This window comes from Balaenoptera physalus (assembly GCF_965194825.1).
Source record: "Balaenoptera physalus genome assembly, chromosome: 2".
In the NCBI taxonomy this organism is placed as follows: Eukaryota; Metazoa; Chordata; class Mammalia; order Artiodactyla; family Balaenopteridae; genus Balaenoptera; species Balaenoptera physalus.
The window spans coordinates 84,320,653-84,334,958 of NC_138883.1; the positions used below are offsets into that span (position 1 = coordinate 84,320,653).

Genomic DNA, 14,306 nt, shown 5'->3' on the forward strand with positions numbered 1-14,306 from the left:
CTGTGCCAGGAGAGAACAGCAGCAGTCACTTACCTTATCTCCCTGGCTCCAACCAGCCTTCTCTGGATATACCCAGTTGTTACTGTTTTGCCCTGTTGGGAATTGCCCTTCTCTGGCTCTAAGGTTTAGCAGTAAATATTGCTCCATGTGCTCTAGCTTTCTGTCTGTTTCATCAAGGACATGAGGAAGGAAGAAAGTTAGGGGTGATAAGAAAGGCTCTCTCAACTCATAAATTTTACTGATTTGAGGAAGTCTTAACTGGAGTTCCTTGGGAGTTTCCAGGATCAAAGGAAACAGATCAGCATTTTTGGCCAATACAGTTTTTCCTATGGTTAGTCCAATTTCTGAAAGGGAACTGGAATACAGAGAGGTCATTTGACTTATTTATGATCCCACAGTAAGCCACAGCACGGATAAAGATAGCACCCAAGACTCTTGGTTTCAAATTTAGTACTACATCAATCGCCTAAGTTAAATTTATGTTAAAAAGTTAGCTTTGGGAACTAATATCAAATTTGTTTTTGGTAAATAGAGTTTCACCTTGTTTTAGAGCCATCACTTAAGTTGTCACCTCTAAACCAATTAAGAAACCATAGTTACAACCCATTAGACTCCCTTCTGTGGAAGCCTGTCTCTGTAGAGGAGTGAAGTGAGAAGGCAATAGAGATCTGGGGCCTTCCCCCGCCGCCCCACCCCAGGTTTTCACTCTGGGCTAAACATCTTTCAATCCTACAATTCCTTTTCAGTTCCTCTGAATCACTCCCCACCTTTTCGTATTAAGATTTCTGTTTCTTAGGTCAAAAATGGGAGGTAGGGAAAAGGCAAAGTTGGAATCCTGCCTGAATGACAGAAACGCTGTTTTCTGGTACAGAAACATTCTCTAACCATCCATGATCAGCTGCTCTTTGGGAGAGTATTTTCAGACCTTACTGCTTTTTTTCTTAAATTGTTTTTACTGAGGAAGAATAATTTTGTTTATCATGCAGGGAGAAGGAAAATGTTAGGTGTTTTTTTTCTGTTTTTGCCTTTTGGTTTTTTTTCCTTTCTAAACCTATCCATCCATCTGAAAGCCATCAGATAGCTCTGTAGGAAGAGTGAGGTTTGGCACCTGAACCCCAGGCAGAATCCCTTGCAAGCTTAGTCCAGGGCTGGATGACTGTCAGTGTCTGGCTTGCTCAAAGTGTCTGGGGAACAGAGGGTCACTCTCTCTGTCAAAGGCATCATACTAATAAAAAGCAGTAAGAATAAAGCTAACACCAGTAGTCAATGGCAAAACAAAAAGGAAAGCCCATCTGGAAATTACGACAAAAATATTCATATAATTAAGCAAGTATATAGAATCACCTGGTTGGTTCCCATCCTTTTGGACAAGGCAAAATTTCTCAAGCTACTTGATTTAGAAATGAGCAAATGTTCTCTGAAGGTTTTTATGGCCACCTGCTCATCATTAGGGATTTGGAACCTATTACCCAGAAAGACGCTCCACTGGAGCCATGACCTCAGAATCCTACCCTCAGGGCACCGAGGTTTGGCTTGTCAGAGGGCACATGTTAAAAACAGGAATCTGGCAAAGGTTACCAGCTCTCCTGCGTTGACATGCATTTGTCCTTACCTCCTCACTGCCTGGGAGTACCTCTCCGGGAGGAATCAGGTTAATAGCACCACACACAGCTAGTCTGATGAGAAAAGTTTTATGTGGACAATACCAACTGAACAAGAACACCATAAACAAGGTAGGAAGCATAGGCTTAGCCAGGAAAGCTGCCACAAGGAGCAGGTGTGGAATTATTCAGGAGTGGTTTCAAATACCAATACCATAAACACAAGTCTAATTTGGAACCTGGCTCTTTTTAAGTGCCAGAGGAGGTCAGGGGAGAAACCATGCATGAAATAAAAAATATACATGTACACACAGAAACACCTATATTTTCACACTTCTTTTGTTCATTTTCCCCACAAGAAACAAATCAGACGAAGGAAAAGCCCAGCCTCTTTTTCCTAAAGTCCCTATATTTATTATGGACTTGTTAGAGAAGCCTCAGATGGGTCTTGGATTCAGGGAAGCAGACTTCACTCTCTTCGGTGCCACGCATCCCTGACAATTTACCAAGGGAATGCTTGGAACACAGGCGGGAACATCCAGAAGAGGCGAGAAAAAATATGGCTCACTTAACTTATACATTATACACAAGGGTATCAGTTTCTCCAAATACTTTCACACTTGGTCCTTCACTAGGTTCTTAGCAGACTTCTCACCTGCAGCAACAGAGCTCAGACAAGCTGTGAGACAGAGAGGAAGGCGGTATTTTGATCCAGCACACACTGGGTCAGTCACTTTACCCAAGACAGTCACACGTGCCAGCCCCCAGCAAGTCCTCAGGGGCCCGCAGCTGCTTGCTTGGTGGAGTGGAAGGCTGGGCTTTTTCCCTCCCTAGATTTCTCCTTGCTGCTGCCGCTGCCGAGCTCTCTGCTGTTCCCTCCGGACCCAAGACAGATGCTGGGCGTGTGTGTGCGTAATTTATTGTTCCACTGCTGCTGGCTCGTCCCCGGGCGCTGGCTTCTCAACCTGCGACTCTGGAGGAATCAGATACTGGACCTCCTCCGTACTGATGGCTACTTTATCTGGCTGGAGCCACCTCTTGAAATGTTCCAAGGTGCTACGAAAGAGCAGGAGAAAAGGGTGGCTGCATCAGACCTCACTGATTAATTACTTAATGATTATCTCAGTTACTCAAAGACTGCCTTCCCGCCCACCACCAATTTCTTCCTATAATTGTTTTTCACTGCTAACACGGGGAGCACAGATACTCCTCTGACAGCTGTGCATCCTGGCAGCTCCGCGGCATAATTTACCCCCTAGCGGGCACTTGGGCGACAAGCAGCACCAGGCCCCCTTCAAATGCAGAGTCTCTGAAGGCTTGATGAGAACAGCTGAAGAGCTTATGCCTCAGTTCCATCTTTTTTTCCTCAAAACGGGAGAGAAGAGAAATTGTCAAGGGGAGGAAACATTCAAATAAATATCAAATTATTAGTGAGGCAGAAACCTGAGCATCTTGAAATCTCTTATACCTGAGGTAGTCTGAGGCTCAATTATACTTATAGCACTTAGTTGTACTAAGCACGATTTTTTGTGTTTCTGTTTGTTTAATTCTTTCTACAGCAAGATGCCAAGATGGAAACATCTGAGTAGCAATGTCTCCCTCAAAGGAATGGCCACTACGCCAGGGGGCTCTTTTTTGTTTGGATCTGTGGGGAGGGGGAAGTGTCCCCCTCCCACCTTCCTTGAGTACCCAGGATCCTCCACCCTAAAGCTATTAGACATTCACGGTAAATTGCAAATGACTGGGAATAATATAAACCTCATTCTGTGCTCTTCAATAGCAAAAAATCATAAGCCAAGAAATAAGGCCATAACCAGCAGATTTTAGACACCTAAAATGAGGGAATCACGTTGTGGACAGTAGGATTTCCCAGCCCATTGCTCCCTTGCCAAAAGCACGCCATGAGGAGGGTCACACATCTGGCCTTCACATACATGAAGAACCACACAATTCCACTACAAAATGGCCTGTGTTTAAAACATAAACTTTGAAGTTTGAAACCAAATGCATATCTACTGTTTCCTGGCGCTTGTTCTGAACACTGATAGCAAGAAGCATTCCCACAGATGCAGGCTCAGGGCAACAGGTGCCCACAGCTCAACAGGTGCCCACAGCTCAACAGGTGCCCATAGCTCAGGGGACTAAGGTGCTATGTGGGCATTTAATCTTCATCTACCATACTTTTCATAAAATTGTTTCAGTTATTTCTATAAGGAAGGGAAAACCACATTATTTTAGGTATTAATAAATACACAGAAACATGAACTTGAGGCTTGGTGCTGATCTGATTTCTGAGAAGAAGAATTCCTATTTGAGAATTATGCAGGAGAGAGTTGTCTTTTCTTCTCACAACCGGAGAGGAAGGAAATATTCAAGAGGAGAGAATATAATGCCAAATTATTAGTGGCTCAGAAATCTGTGCATCTTCATCTTTTGTGTTTGGGGCAGTTTAAGGCTCAATTGGGAAAAGAAAAGAGTAAAATGTATATTATTTTCTGAACCCTCAGAGGGAAGTTGACCTGACCTTAGATGCCACACTGATTTCTGAAGGATCTGGGGGCACGCTGATGCAATATTTGAGATAATGTAAGTGAAAATACTTTGCAAATTAAAAAATAAAATGTAATCATGAAGTTCTATTCACATACTGTCCATGATTTCAGCAGCAGTATCTTCATCTGATACCATGCGACTCTCAAAATCAGTGTTAACGCTATGATATAAACTTAGGTTAAGTCATATTCCCCTAAGACCCTGTGTTAAAATTCAGGTTTTTATTTCCCTCACTGATTTTCATTTTGAATAATTGCTTACTGAATTTTAAGATTCTGTTAGGAAGAATAATATTAAGAATAGCTAACACACAGTACTGACCCTGTGCCAGGCACTGTTCTAAGTGCTTTATACATAGTAACTCATTTAATGCTCATAACAACCTTATAAGGTAAGAGGTACTACTCCTGCTTTACAGAGCAGGAAGCTGAGGCACACACAGGTTACTCACCCAGAAACATACAACCAGTAAGTGGCAGAGCTCCTGCCCCCAGTATCAAGCACCATCCTGCTCTTTGTGGCAGAATGCCCTCTCCTCCTTTCTGCATCCAGCCCATCTGCAGATACTGTTCTCCTTTGGTACAAAACCAGACCCCAGAGGGAGCTCAATGGTCTTTCAACTCCTAAAGCAGATGAGTCACTTCCACTCATCTGGCTCTTATGCTGCCTCATTTTGTTAGGTATGTCTACATATATATTTGTCAGCTCTCCCCACCTAGTTCTGAGGACCAAAAAATGGCTCTAAAACGTCCTTACACCTCCCCTCCATGCCTATGACATCAAGCACAGTGCCTTCATAGTAGATGCTTAAGAAATTCATTCATCTGGTCTACACAAATTTGAGTGTCTACTCAAATTTGACAGAAATATGACAGAAACTCTGTAAGGCAGTGGAGATTCATAGGTAAGAAGACTTGGTTCCAGTTGTTGATTGATTACTATTTTCTCAAGCACAGTGTGTACTTAAAATGAAGACAATAGTTTATTCTCAACTCTGTTCAACCTGTGATCAAGATGTAGGTGGGGGGGCTTCCCTGGTGGCACAGTGGTTAAGAATCCACCTGCCAACGCAGGGGACACGGGTTCGAGCCCTGGTCCGGGAAGATCCCACATGCCGCGGAGCAACTAAGCCCATGAGCCACAACTACTGAGCCTGCGCTCTAGAGCATGCGAGCTACAACTACTGAGCCCACGTGCCACAACTACTGAAGCCTGCGCACCTAGAGCCTGTGCTCCGCAACAAGAGAAGCCACCGCAATAAGAAGTCCGCGCACGGCAACGAAGAGTAGCCCCTGCTCGCCACAACTAGAGAAAGCCCGCACGCAGCAACGAAGACCCAACGCAGCCAAAAAAAAAAAAAAAAAAAGATGTAGGTGGGGAATTTGCTTTTTAGCAAAAATACTCATTCCCAAAAATCTGCCACTGGACTAAGCAAATAAAGCAACCTTACAAAGGATGATTTTAGCTCAGAAAAGCTGATGTTGATATCAACTTATATCTGGACTCAGATGTCGCTCTCCCTGACTTCTTTAGAGGAAGAGAAATGCTTTCAGTGAAACAGACCGTCACCTGGAGCTGGACTGAGAATCAATTACCTCTCATCAGAATCAAGTCCATCCACAAAGAATTCCGATGCTAACTTCTCCTGGAGGAACCGATCCCAGCATTCCTTCTTTGCTTGGGCCAGGGTTCGAAGCATGTCCTTGGAAGTCACTTCCTGATGTAAACCTTTGATTCTTCTCAGTTTCTTCTCTAAAGAGAGAGGAAGTTGAACTTAACAAGGAAAGTGAGTATGAAACAAAACTAATCTAAAATGCAAAATGCCAGACTTCCCTGGAGGTCCAGTGGTTGAGACTCTGCGCTTCCACTGCAGGGGGCACGGGTTCAACCCCTGGTCGGGGAACCAGGATTCCGCATGCCACACAGTGCGGCCAAACAAAAGAAGACAAAACAAAATGCAAAATATCAACTTAAAAATTCTCTCACTGATGAGTACAAGCACACTCCCTGAAAAAGAGCTCATTTTTTTAAGGAGGACAAACGTACATTTTTCTTTTTCCATCCCAATGCCTTCTCTCTGCATTGTATCAAATAACTGTTTAATTGTTTAACCCCAGAAAAGGGGTTTATAGGTTCTCATAAACAAATTGATGGCATGGTTTCTTTGAAATCACAGAAGCCCAGCAGGTATCTCTCTAAGAAATGCTTGTTTTCCCTGGCTTGACATGTGTATACTATTTTCTTTTTTCAACTCCTGAAAATAGTCTCTGGGAGGAGTAAATGGTTTTTTTGTTACAGTGTCATAAAGTGGTTTCCAAACCTCATGAGAAAGAATTAGATAAAATGAAGAGAGATTCGATGGTTCATTAGACACAAAAATTGACTTGATGAGAACTCAATAATAAGAGACCTGTAAGATCTCTATGTGTGCTTAAGTTCTTGATTAAAGAAAAGGAATCTCCCAACATTTTTTTTTGAAGGTTGTTCTGCTTGTGGCCTGGATGTTGGAGCCTAACAGAAACAAACATCTTGTAATCCCTGTGAGAGTGGTCCATTATGGCTTCCTGGTGATACATGTTTAGTTACTCTTCTTTGCATTTTAAGTATAATTGATGAACAGATAGCCCCTTTAAAAGAATACAAGTAAGGGTATCACCATTTGCCTTCTGCCTTAATTTAGTCTTGCCTCCAACTATAATAAATAGGTAAATGATGACTTTTTGGAGGGGAGGGGTGGACATCAAGCCCACCAATAGAAACTTTATGATTTGCAATCTTGCTTTCATTTCTAAACAAGCCGCATCAGCTGGAACCCACTGATCAAAACAAACACCTTTTGTTGCTACAAGTTACCACCAAAAGCTCACCCATGTAAAAAAAAAACCTACAGTTGATGGATGTTAAATATTTGAGGAGTTTTTTTCTCCTGGAGGATGGGTAAAGGATTATGTATATCTCAGGTTGAACTGGTTAAAAGTTTTTAATTGTTGCTCTTAGTGGATTCTCCGATATAAGTTTATTTGGCAATAAAAACAATCTTTATGTTGTCAGGCCTTGATTGTCAAGGTGGGAGGTAGTCTTCTGGGCTGGAAAAGGTCTTCCCCTTTCTGAGGGTGCTGAGTCCCTGATCAGATGTGATCAGGCAGAAATAGGTGCCTTGCATCCTCCAAACCCGCTTACCATTATCTTCCAGACTCTGCCATAGGCATCAGGAATCCCTCTTATTTTCTTCAGGGGAGGACATTTTAATCATCATCTTAACTGATTTTAGAAAAGATCCGTGGAGTTTTAACTTTCTGAACCAGTCTTCACCAATCAAAAACATCACTGAATCCATGAAAGTTTCTTATATGCCCTGGGCACAGAGCACCAACAAGCCGAAGGATCTGGTTCTTCAGCTTCCTCAGACTGTGGCTTCTTCTCCTTATCATCATTAAACAGATATTCTGACTACTACAACAGAACTGGTAACCTCCTCGGCCATTGCTGCAAGTATTACTATACTATCTCTGGTGGCTTCCCAACAAATTTCATATTACACCCTCATCTTTCTCATTAGCCATCATTCCACCTGTGTTTTTCTCATATTTTTTTCCTCCAGTACATCATTAACCAAATTCCTTCTATTTTTCCAAGAAACTTCTTAGCAATCATGTAAAATCTATTCTGACTCTTCTTTCTGTCCTTCCTCAAATGCTTCTTCTTCCTGAATTGCCTTTCCTTCCTCAAATAATTATTCTCAGGTTTGGTTTTGTGACACATTGATGCATCTCATGGATGTCTAATAATAAAGGTTAACACAATTCTGAAGATTGGCGATCACTGCCGAAGACTGATATTTGTCTTTCCCCTAGCACGGGACAATCTGAATCTCTTTCCTGTGTTAGGAGTCTCTCTAAATACTTAAGGCCACAGGACAGGGCAGTGAAGATGTGTTCAGGAAATATTTAAAAACTAAAATGGCTAACAAGAGGCAGGATGAATTTTATGTCAATATACTCCCATCCCAACCATCAATCTATTAAATATAACAATTTCTCAAACTGTAGCATCATAAATCCACATGTAGCTCTGGGACCATGACCTTCTTCTTTCAGGATGCATCAGGTATGACACTTTGGGGTTATCTGAATACATGGGCCACCAAGAGTGAACAAGAGTGTCCTACAGAATGCCAATAAATAAAGCAGAATTTAGATGAAACAGTCAGAGGCAGGAGATGACAAAGACTGTTAAGGGATGTACAAGGAAAAGGGGGCTCCTTCCCAAAAACCAACCTGAAACACCCCCTAGAATTACATCTGACAGATACATGGGGTAAGGACAAAAAAACAAACAAAAAAACAAACTGAGAATAGAAAACCAGGTTTGATGTAACAGAACTTCAGCATGCTTCCTTAAAAACCACCAGCTTCTGATTAAAAAAAAAAGAAAAGCCATCTAACTTACCTAGAGATGCTAAATACACTTCTGAATCCTGCAGGGGAGCCCAAGGCTTTACAGCTGGCTGCACAGCAAAGTCTGGGGCTTCCCTCTGGCCTGTGCCTGCAGGGTAAGAATCCATAAAGGAGTCTGAGAAAGCATTGCTGGCACTATCCTCTTGGTCAGGATGTGGCAGACAGGAACAGATTTCGGCCCAAAGATCCGGGCCAGATCTTGTAGTTGTAGAGTCAGTGTTCTCAAACATTTTCATTTGGAATCTGAGCTGAAAAAACAGAAGCTCAAGTGAATAAGGACTGACTTAGGAAGGAAGGTAATAGCCTTTTATGAAGTTTCTCTTAACAAAATTTAAAATGTCTTCTATGACATTCCTATGTTATAGAGAAAAAGATGACAAAAGGGTAATTAGGTTCCTCTTCTGGCTCTGCACTCAGGTTGTTTTCATAATGAAGTTTGTCTTTTATAATGGAATTTCTTTTTTAAATTAATTAATTAATTAATTTTTTGGCTGTGTTGGGTCTTCGTTGCTGCACATGGGGTTTCTCTAGTTGCGGCAAGCGGGGGCTACGCTTCGTTGCAGTGCGCGGGCTTCTCATTGCGGTGGCTTCTCTTGTTGCGGAGCATGGGCTCTGGGCACGTGGGCTTTAGTAGTTGTGACACGTGGACTCAGTAGTTGTGGCTCGTGGGCTCTGGAGCGCAGGCTCAGTAGTTGTGGCGCACAGGCTTAGTTGCTCTGCAGCATGTGGGATCTTCCCGGACCAGGGCTCGAACCTGTGTCCCCTGCATTGGCAGGCAGATTCTTAACCTCTGCGCCACCAGGGAAGTCCCTTAAAATGGAATTTCTATAAGCCAGACACAATAGGACAAATATTGAATGATTCCACTTATATGAGGTCTATGCAGTCAAACTCATAGAGACAGAAAATAGAATGGTGGTTGGAGGCGGGGATGGTAATGGGAGTTACTGTTTAATGGGTACAGAGTTTCGGTTTGGGAAGTTCTAGAAATGGATGGTCATGATGGTTGTACAATAATGTGACTACCTTAATTATTTTTTTTTTTTTAATTTTTTATTTATTATTTATTTATTATTTTTATTTTTGGCTGTGTTGGGTCTTCGTTTCTGTGCGAGGGCTTTCTCCAGTTGCGGCGAGTGGGGGCCACTCTTCATTGCGGTGTGCGGGCCTCTCACTATCGCGGCCTCTCTTGTTGCGGAGCACAGGCTCCAGACGCGCAGGCTCAGTAGTTGTGGCTCACGGGCCCAGTTGCTCCGCGGCATGTGGGATCTTCCCAGACCAGGGCTCAAACCCGTGTCCCCTGCATTGGCAGGCAGATTCTCAACCCCTGCGCCACAAGGGAAGCCCCTGTACAATAATGTGAATGCCACTTAACAGTACATCTAAAAATGGTTAAAATGGTAAAATTTATGTTATGGATGTTTTAACACACATACGCACACACACACACAGGAATTTCTAAGACATTTCCAGTGAGGACAACCACTCTGCACTTTTCTCCAAAGATCTCCAAAATGCAACCACTCTGTCCTCAGCCAATTAAATTCTGTTTTCAATAGGACACAGACTAAAGGCCCTGCACAGTTCCATATACAGTACACCAGGATAATTAAAATGCTGCTTGGTGAAAACTGTCAGAGAGTACTGTCATATGCAAGACTCATGTGCTCATTACATGGAGACGCTGGGCTATACGGCTCATGTTCTTATTTTAATAGAAAAATAGAAAAATAGACATTGTCATCATTTTACAGATGAAAAAACTGAGGATCATAAGGGTAACTTGTCAAAGGCACATTACGGATACAGAGTGAATCCCTGATTGGAAACCAGACCTGTGCCGCTCCAAAAGCCATGTTTTTATCCAAAATCACTCTGCCTGTTTGGGACTCTATACTGAAAGTAGCCTGAGCAGAGCTAAGTGGGAAGGGCTACCCACAAAGCCTGGGGGCTTTCGTAACTATCTAGTCTAATAGGATGAATTGACACCTTCTTACATGAGGGACCTTTGAGATTAGGAAGGCTGCCTGGGAAAAGGTCTGAATAATTCCAGGAGTGAGAGCCCAGCCAGCGCAATGGCCCGGAAGTAAAAGGGCCAGACATGTGACGGAGTCCCTGTATGAACTGTCACAGTGAGGCTCCACTCCTATCCCGAAGTCGTTTGAACCCACCCACACCAAAACTTTGCTAGCATCAGAGCCCTGGTCCCCTGGTCCCCCGGTCCCCCGCAGGAAGTCCAGACCAGCGCGGAAAACCCTGGTGTCCAGATCCCGGGCCTCAGTCACTCCGGCCTCAAGGACTGGCTAGGCGGGACGACTCAGGCCCCGAGGCACCTCTGTGGTATCTCGGAATGTGGCCGGAGCAGGGGATACAAAACGCTGGGCACCCCCGCGCATCTCCACCTACCGCAACCGCCTGCCCAGCAGCCCGCAAACGCTCAGCTCAGTTCAGTCGCTGGCAGCCGGGGAGAAATAGGGAGGCGGAGTCTCCAGGTGACGGATCCCTGGAGTCCTCCAACCACCGCCCAACCTGGCGATGTTCTGTGCGTCAATTGGTCGAGTGGAGCTCAGCTGGGTAAGGAAGCGAGAAGCAGAGTGCTAGGAAACGATGGGCGGGACTATTGTTGCCTGGAAACGGTGGAGAACAAGCCCCGGGCCTCAGTCTTCCCAAGGGCCAGGTTGATTCCGCTTATATCAATCAGTACGTTTACAGCCGCGCGGACGGCGCTTTCCACGTGTTTCCTGCTCAGATAGGGAAGCCCAGTTTCCAAGGCCTTGACTTTTCTTGGTTCCCTGAGCAAGTTAATCTCCTCGGCAGTTCTCTGGGCTGGTGTTTGTCCCCGAAATTTTCAGCCCTTCGATACGCAAATTAGAGGACTTTTGCTCCTCGAATGGGGGATGGAAGCGATTACTTTCCTTACTCTCACAGGAGATCCAGGTCCCGTTCACCAAGTTATGAAGCTTTCCCACATTCATTTAGTCAATAGACATCAAGCTCATGCTGTGTTCGAGGCATTGTGTTAAGCGGGAATTCAAGACAGGTAAGACTTGGTATGGGTCCCAGCCTTAAAGCTTAGGAGGAAGCGCCATGGAGACAGACAAGTTTACAAATAACAGCAAAGAGTTATAGAGGATATGACGGAAGTGTGGCCAGAGTACATAAAGGAGAGAGTGGTCATGGGAAATGTGTGTCAGAAAGGCTTTTTTTTTTTTTTTTTTTAAAGGAGATGACTTTTGATATCCTTCAGGGGTTATCCGTTCGCTGAGATGCAACCCTCCCAACCTGATCCCCAATTTCCAGGGCAGGTTACTCTCTCCCAAAAGACACATGTGAGGAAAGACATCAGCCAACCATCTGTAGAAGTAGCTTGGCTGAGGGTATAATCTCTAGATGTGTCCAAAGCCAATCAATGTGGCTATGGTGGTAATAACTACCACCATGTTAAAGGGAACTACAAGGTACTCTGTTATATTTATAACCATTCTTAGAATATGCAAACAGAAGGAAGTGGAAAGCAAGAAGGTTAGAAAACAAAGGAGCAAATAATAGGCAAGATTTTGGCAGTGCTTATTCACAGGGAATATATGAGGATGGGTGGATCCAGAGTCCTCCAACTGCCACCCGACCTGGTGGCACGAATCTGGTAGCATCTGATTCATAGAAAGGATCACTGTCATAGATTTATGGGTGCGTCATTGAGCTGCTCCATGGCCTTTCAACTCACTTATGAAGTTTTCTCTAATTTCCTGCTCACCAAAAAAACCTCTTGATTTCATATTTGGCCTCTTACATATCTTGATACCAGGATGAGGATGCCTTTAACAGGAGGCACAAACAGTGGCTGGTATAAAATTGAATACACCTTTTAACTTAAAGTTACAGTTGTAAATTAACAAATGGTCACCCTTAGCAATTCATCTGTGTCCTTTGAGTTTAATTAGTGTGTGCACTGAATAAATCCAAACCAGATCCTGGACTTGCAAAGCTGAAACCGTAAGCCCTGGTGATCTCCCCCTCCCCAAGGACTGTTCACACTGGGAAGTCACATGAGGGCAGTCAGCATCCCTCTATCTTAGTCTCTGCTTTAACCACAATGTGATTAGTAGAAATATGTTTTATATTTGTTTCCTCAGCCAGCCTAGGCCTTCACTGAGGACAGGAACCATGTCTTTCTTACCTCTGTATCTCTAGAGCCAAGTGATGCTTGGCAAATGTTCAAAATTTGTTTGGTGTCTGAATGTTTAAATTAGAACCCTCATGGTCAAAGACCACACTGAATTGGAGCTAGACCTTGTGATTCACTCTTCAGTCCCTTCTCCAAGTTGCAACCAGGGTAATCTTTTCGAAATGGAGATTAGATCATGTCACACACACACACACACACACACACACACACACACACACACCAGAAACTCTTTGACAGTTTCCCATTGCTCTTAAATTAAAGACTTAAATCCTTATCATAGTAAGTTAGATGGAGTTCTTAGTTCAAACAATAGAGCTCATTCTAGCCAGTTTAAGCAGTAAAAGGAATTAATTAAAGCTGCTCTGTACAATAAAATTTCTGTGATGATAGAAATGTTCTGTATTTGAGCTGTCCCATAAGGTATCCACTAGCTTCATGTGATTATTGAGCACCTGAGATGCAGCTTCTGTAACTGAAGAACTGAATTAAAATTTTTTTTCATTTTAATTAATTTAAATTTAAATAGCCACAGGTGGCTAATGGCTATTCTGTTGTACACCACAGGATTAAAGGATATTAAATAGTTCACAGAATCTCAAGATGGACCAAAGAGTCAGACTTGGGGTCTCTACCCACTGAGTAAACCTCAGTGTCTAAACCTCACTGAGGGACTTCTCAGGGAGCACCCCAATGCCACTGAACATAGACACTGCAGCTGGGCACTGGACACAAGGACTTCCCCCACTGTTAGTCCCCCAAATCAGATACCTCCAATGCTATCTTGTCAGACATGTATTCCACACTGTGCCTGCTTCCTCTGCTATATGCCTCTGAACCAAAGGTTCTGCCTGATCAAAGGAGCCCAGGTGATGGATGCCCAAGTTGCAAGGGAGGCTGGGAAGGCCAGTTTCTGGATTCCACCTCTTGGAGGCAGTACTTAATGTGGGAAATTCCCCACACAAAGAAGAGTGTTGAGAAGATGCTGGATGTCCAAAGGGTACGACAAAAATCTACTTTGCGTGGTCTGTAAAAGTGCTTTTCAAACTTTAATATGCAGACAGATCATCTGAGGATCTTGTTAAAATGCAGATTCTCACTCAGCTGATCTGGAGGGAAGGAGGAAAAAGATTCTGCGGTTCCAGCAAATGTTGCCCATGTTGCTAATCCACAGACCACATTTTGAGTATTTAAAAAAAAAATAACAACGTTATTGAAATATAATTCACATTACATACAATTCACCCTTTTGTCACGTGGCTGGTTCTCAGAGGCCTTGGCTTCTCTTGATTTGGATGTTTCTGAGCCTGTTCTCCAGCTCTCTTGTGAATCCTATGAGGCACTAATATCCTTTCAATAATTCCGTCTCTTATGAAGTTAACAGAAGTTGGTTTCAGTATTTTGCATTTAAGAACTCTGACATCTTCTGATCCACTTGGAGTTTTAATCTCAGGACACGAGCGTATGGGAGGCAAATGGGAGATCTCTAGTCCTTCTCATGCTGTTAGGGAG

General features: G+C 43.5%; 1 protein-coding gene across 2 annotated transcripts; it reads right to left on the reverse strand.

The window, feature by feature from the left end:
* Positions 1 to 1,675: 1,675 nt before the first annotated feature.
* On the reverse strand, positions 1,676 to 11,168 carry CCDC32 (coiled-coil domain containing 32). Of its 2 annotated transcripts, none has more exons than XM_082449392.1 (4): positions 11,018 to 11,168; positions 8,604 to 8,854; positions 5,750 to 5,906; positions 1,676 to 2,657 (listed from the first exon to the last, which is right to left on the reverse strand). In XM_082449392.1, the coding sequence occupies exons 2-4, from the start codon at positions 8,845 to 8,847 to the stop codon at positions 2,519 to 2,521; spliced, it is 540 nt and encodes a 179-aa protein (XP_082305518.1). In that variant the 5' UTR covers positions 8,848 to 8,854; positions 11,018 to 11,168; the 3' UTR covers positions 1,676 to 2,518. The 2 variants fall into 2 exon arrangements, with proteins under 2 accessions (XP_082305518.1, XP_082305517.1); XM_082449391.1 differs by having other exon boundaries at positions 8,604 to 8,859; positions 11,018 to 11,121.
* Between the last annotated feature and the right edge of the window lie 3,138 nt (positions 11,169 to 14,306).

Coding starts and splice junctions, on each gene's coding strand:
- CCDC32 (XM_082449392.1), bottom strand. CDS start 8,847: ATGAAAATGTTTGAGAACACTGACTCTACAACTACAAGATCTGGCCCG. Junction 5,907..8,603: donor AGTGTATTTAGCATCTCTAG/GTAAGTTAGATG, acceptor CTCTCTCTTTAG/AGAAGAAACTGAGAAGAATC. Junction 2,658..5,749: donor GGACTTGATTCTGATGAGAG/GTAATTGATTCT, acceptor GCTCTTTCGTAG/CACCTTGGAACATTTCAAGA.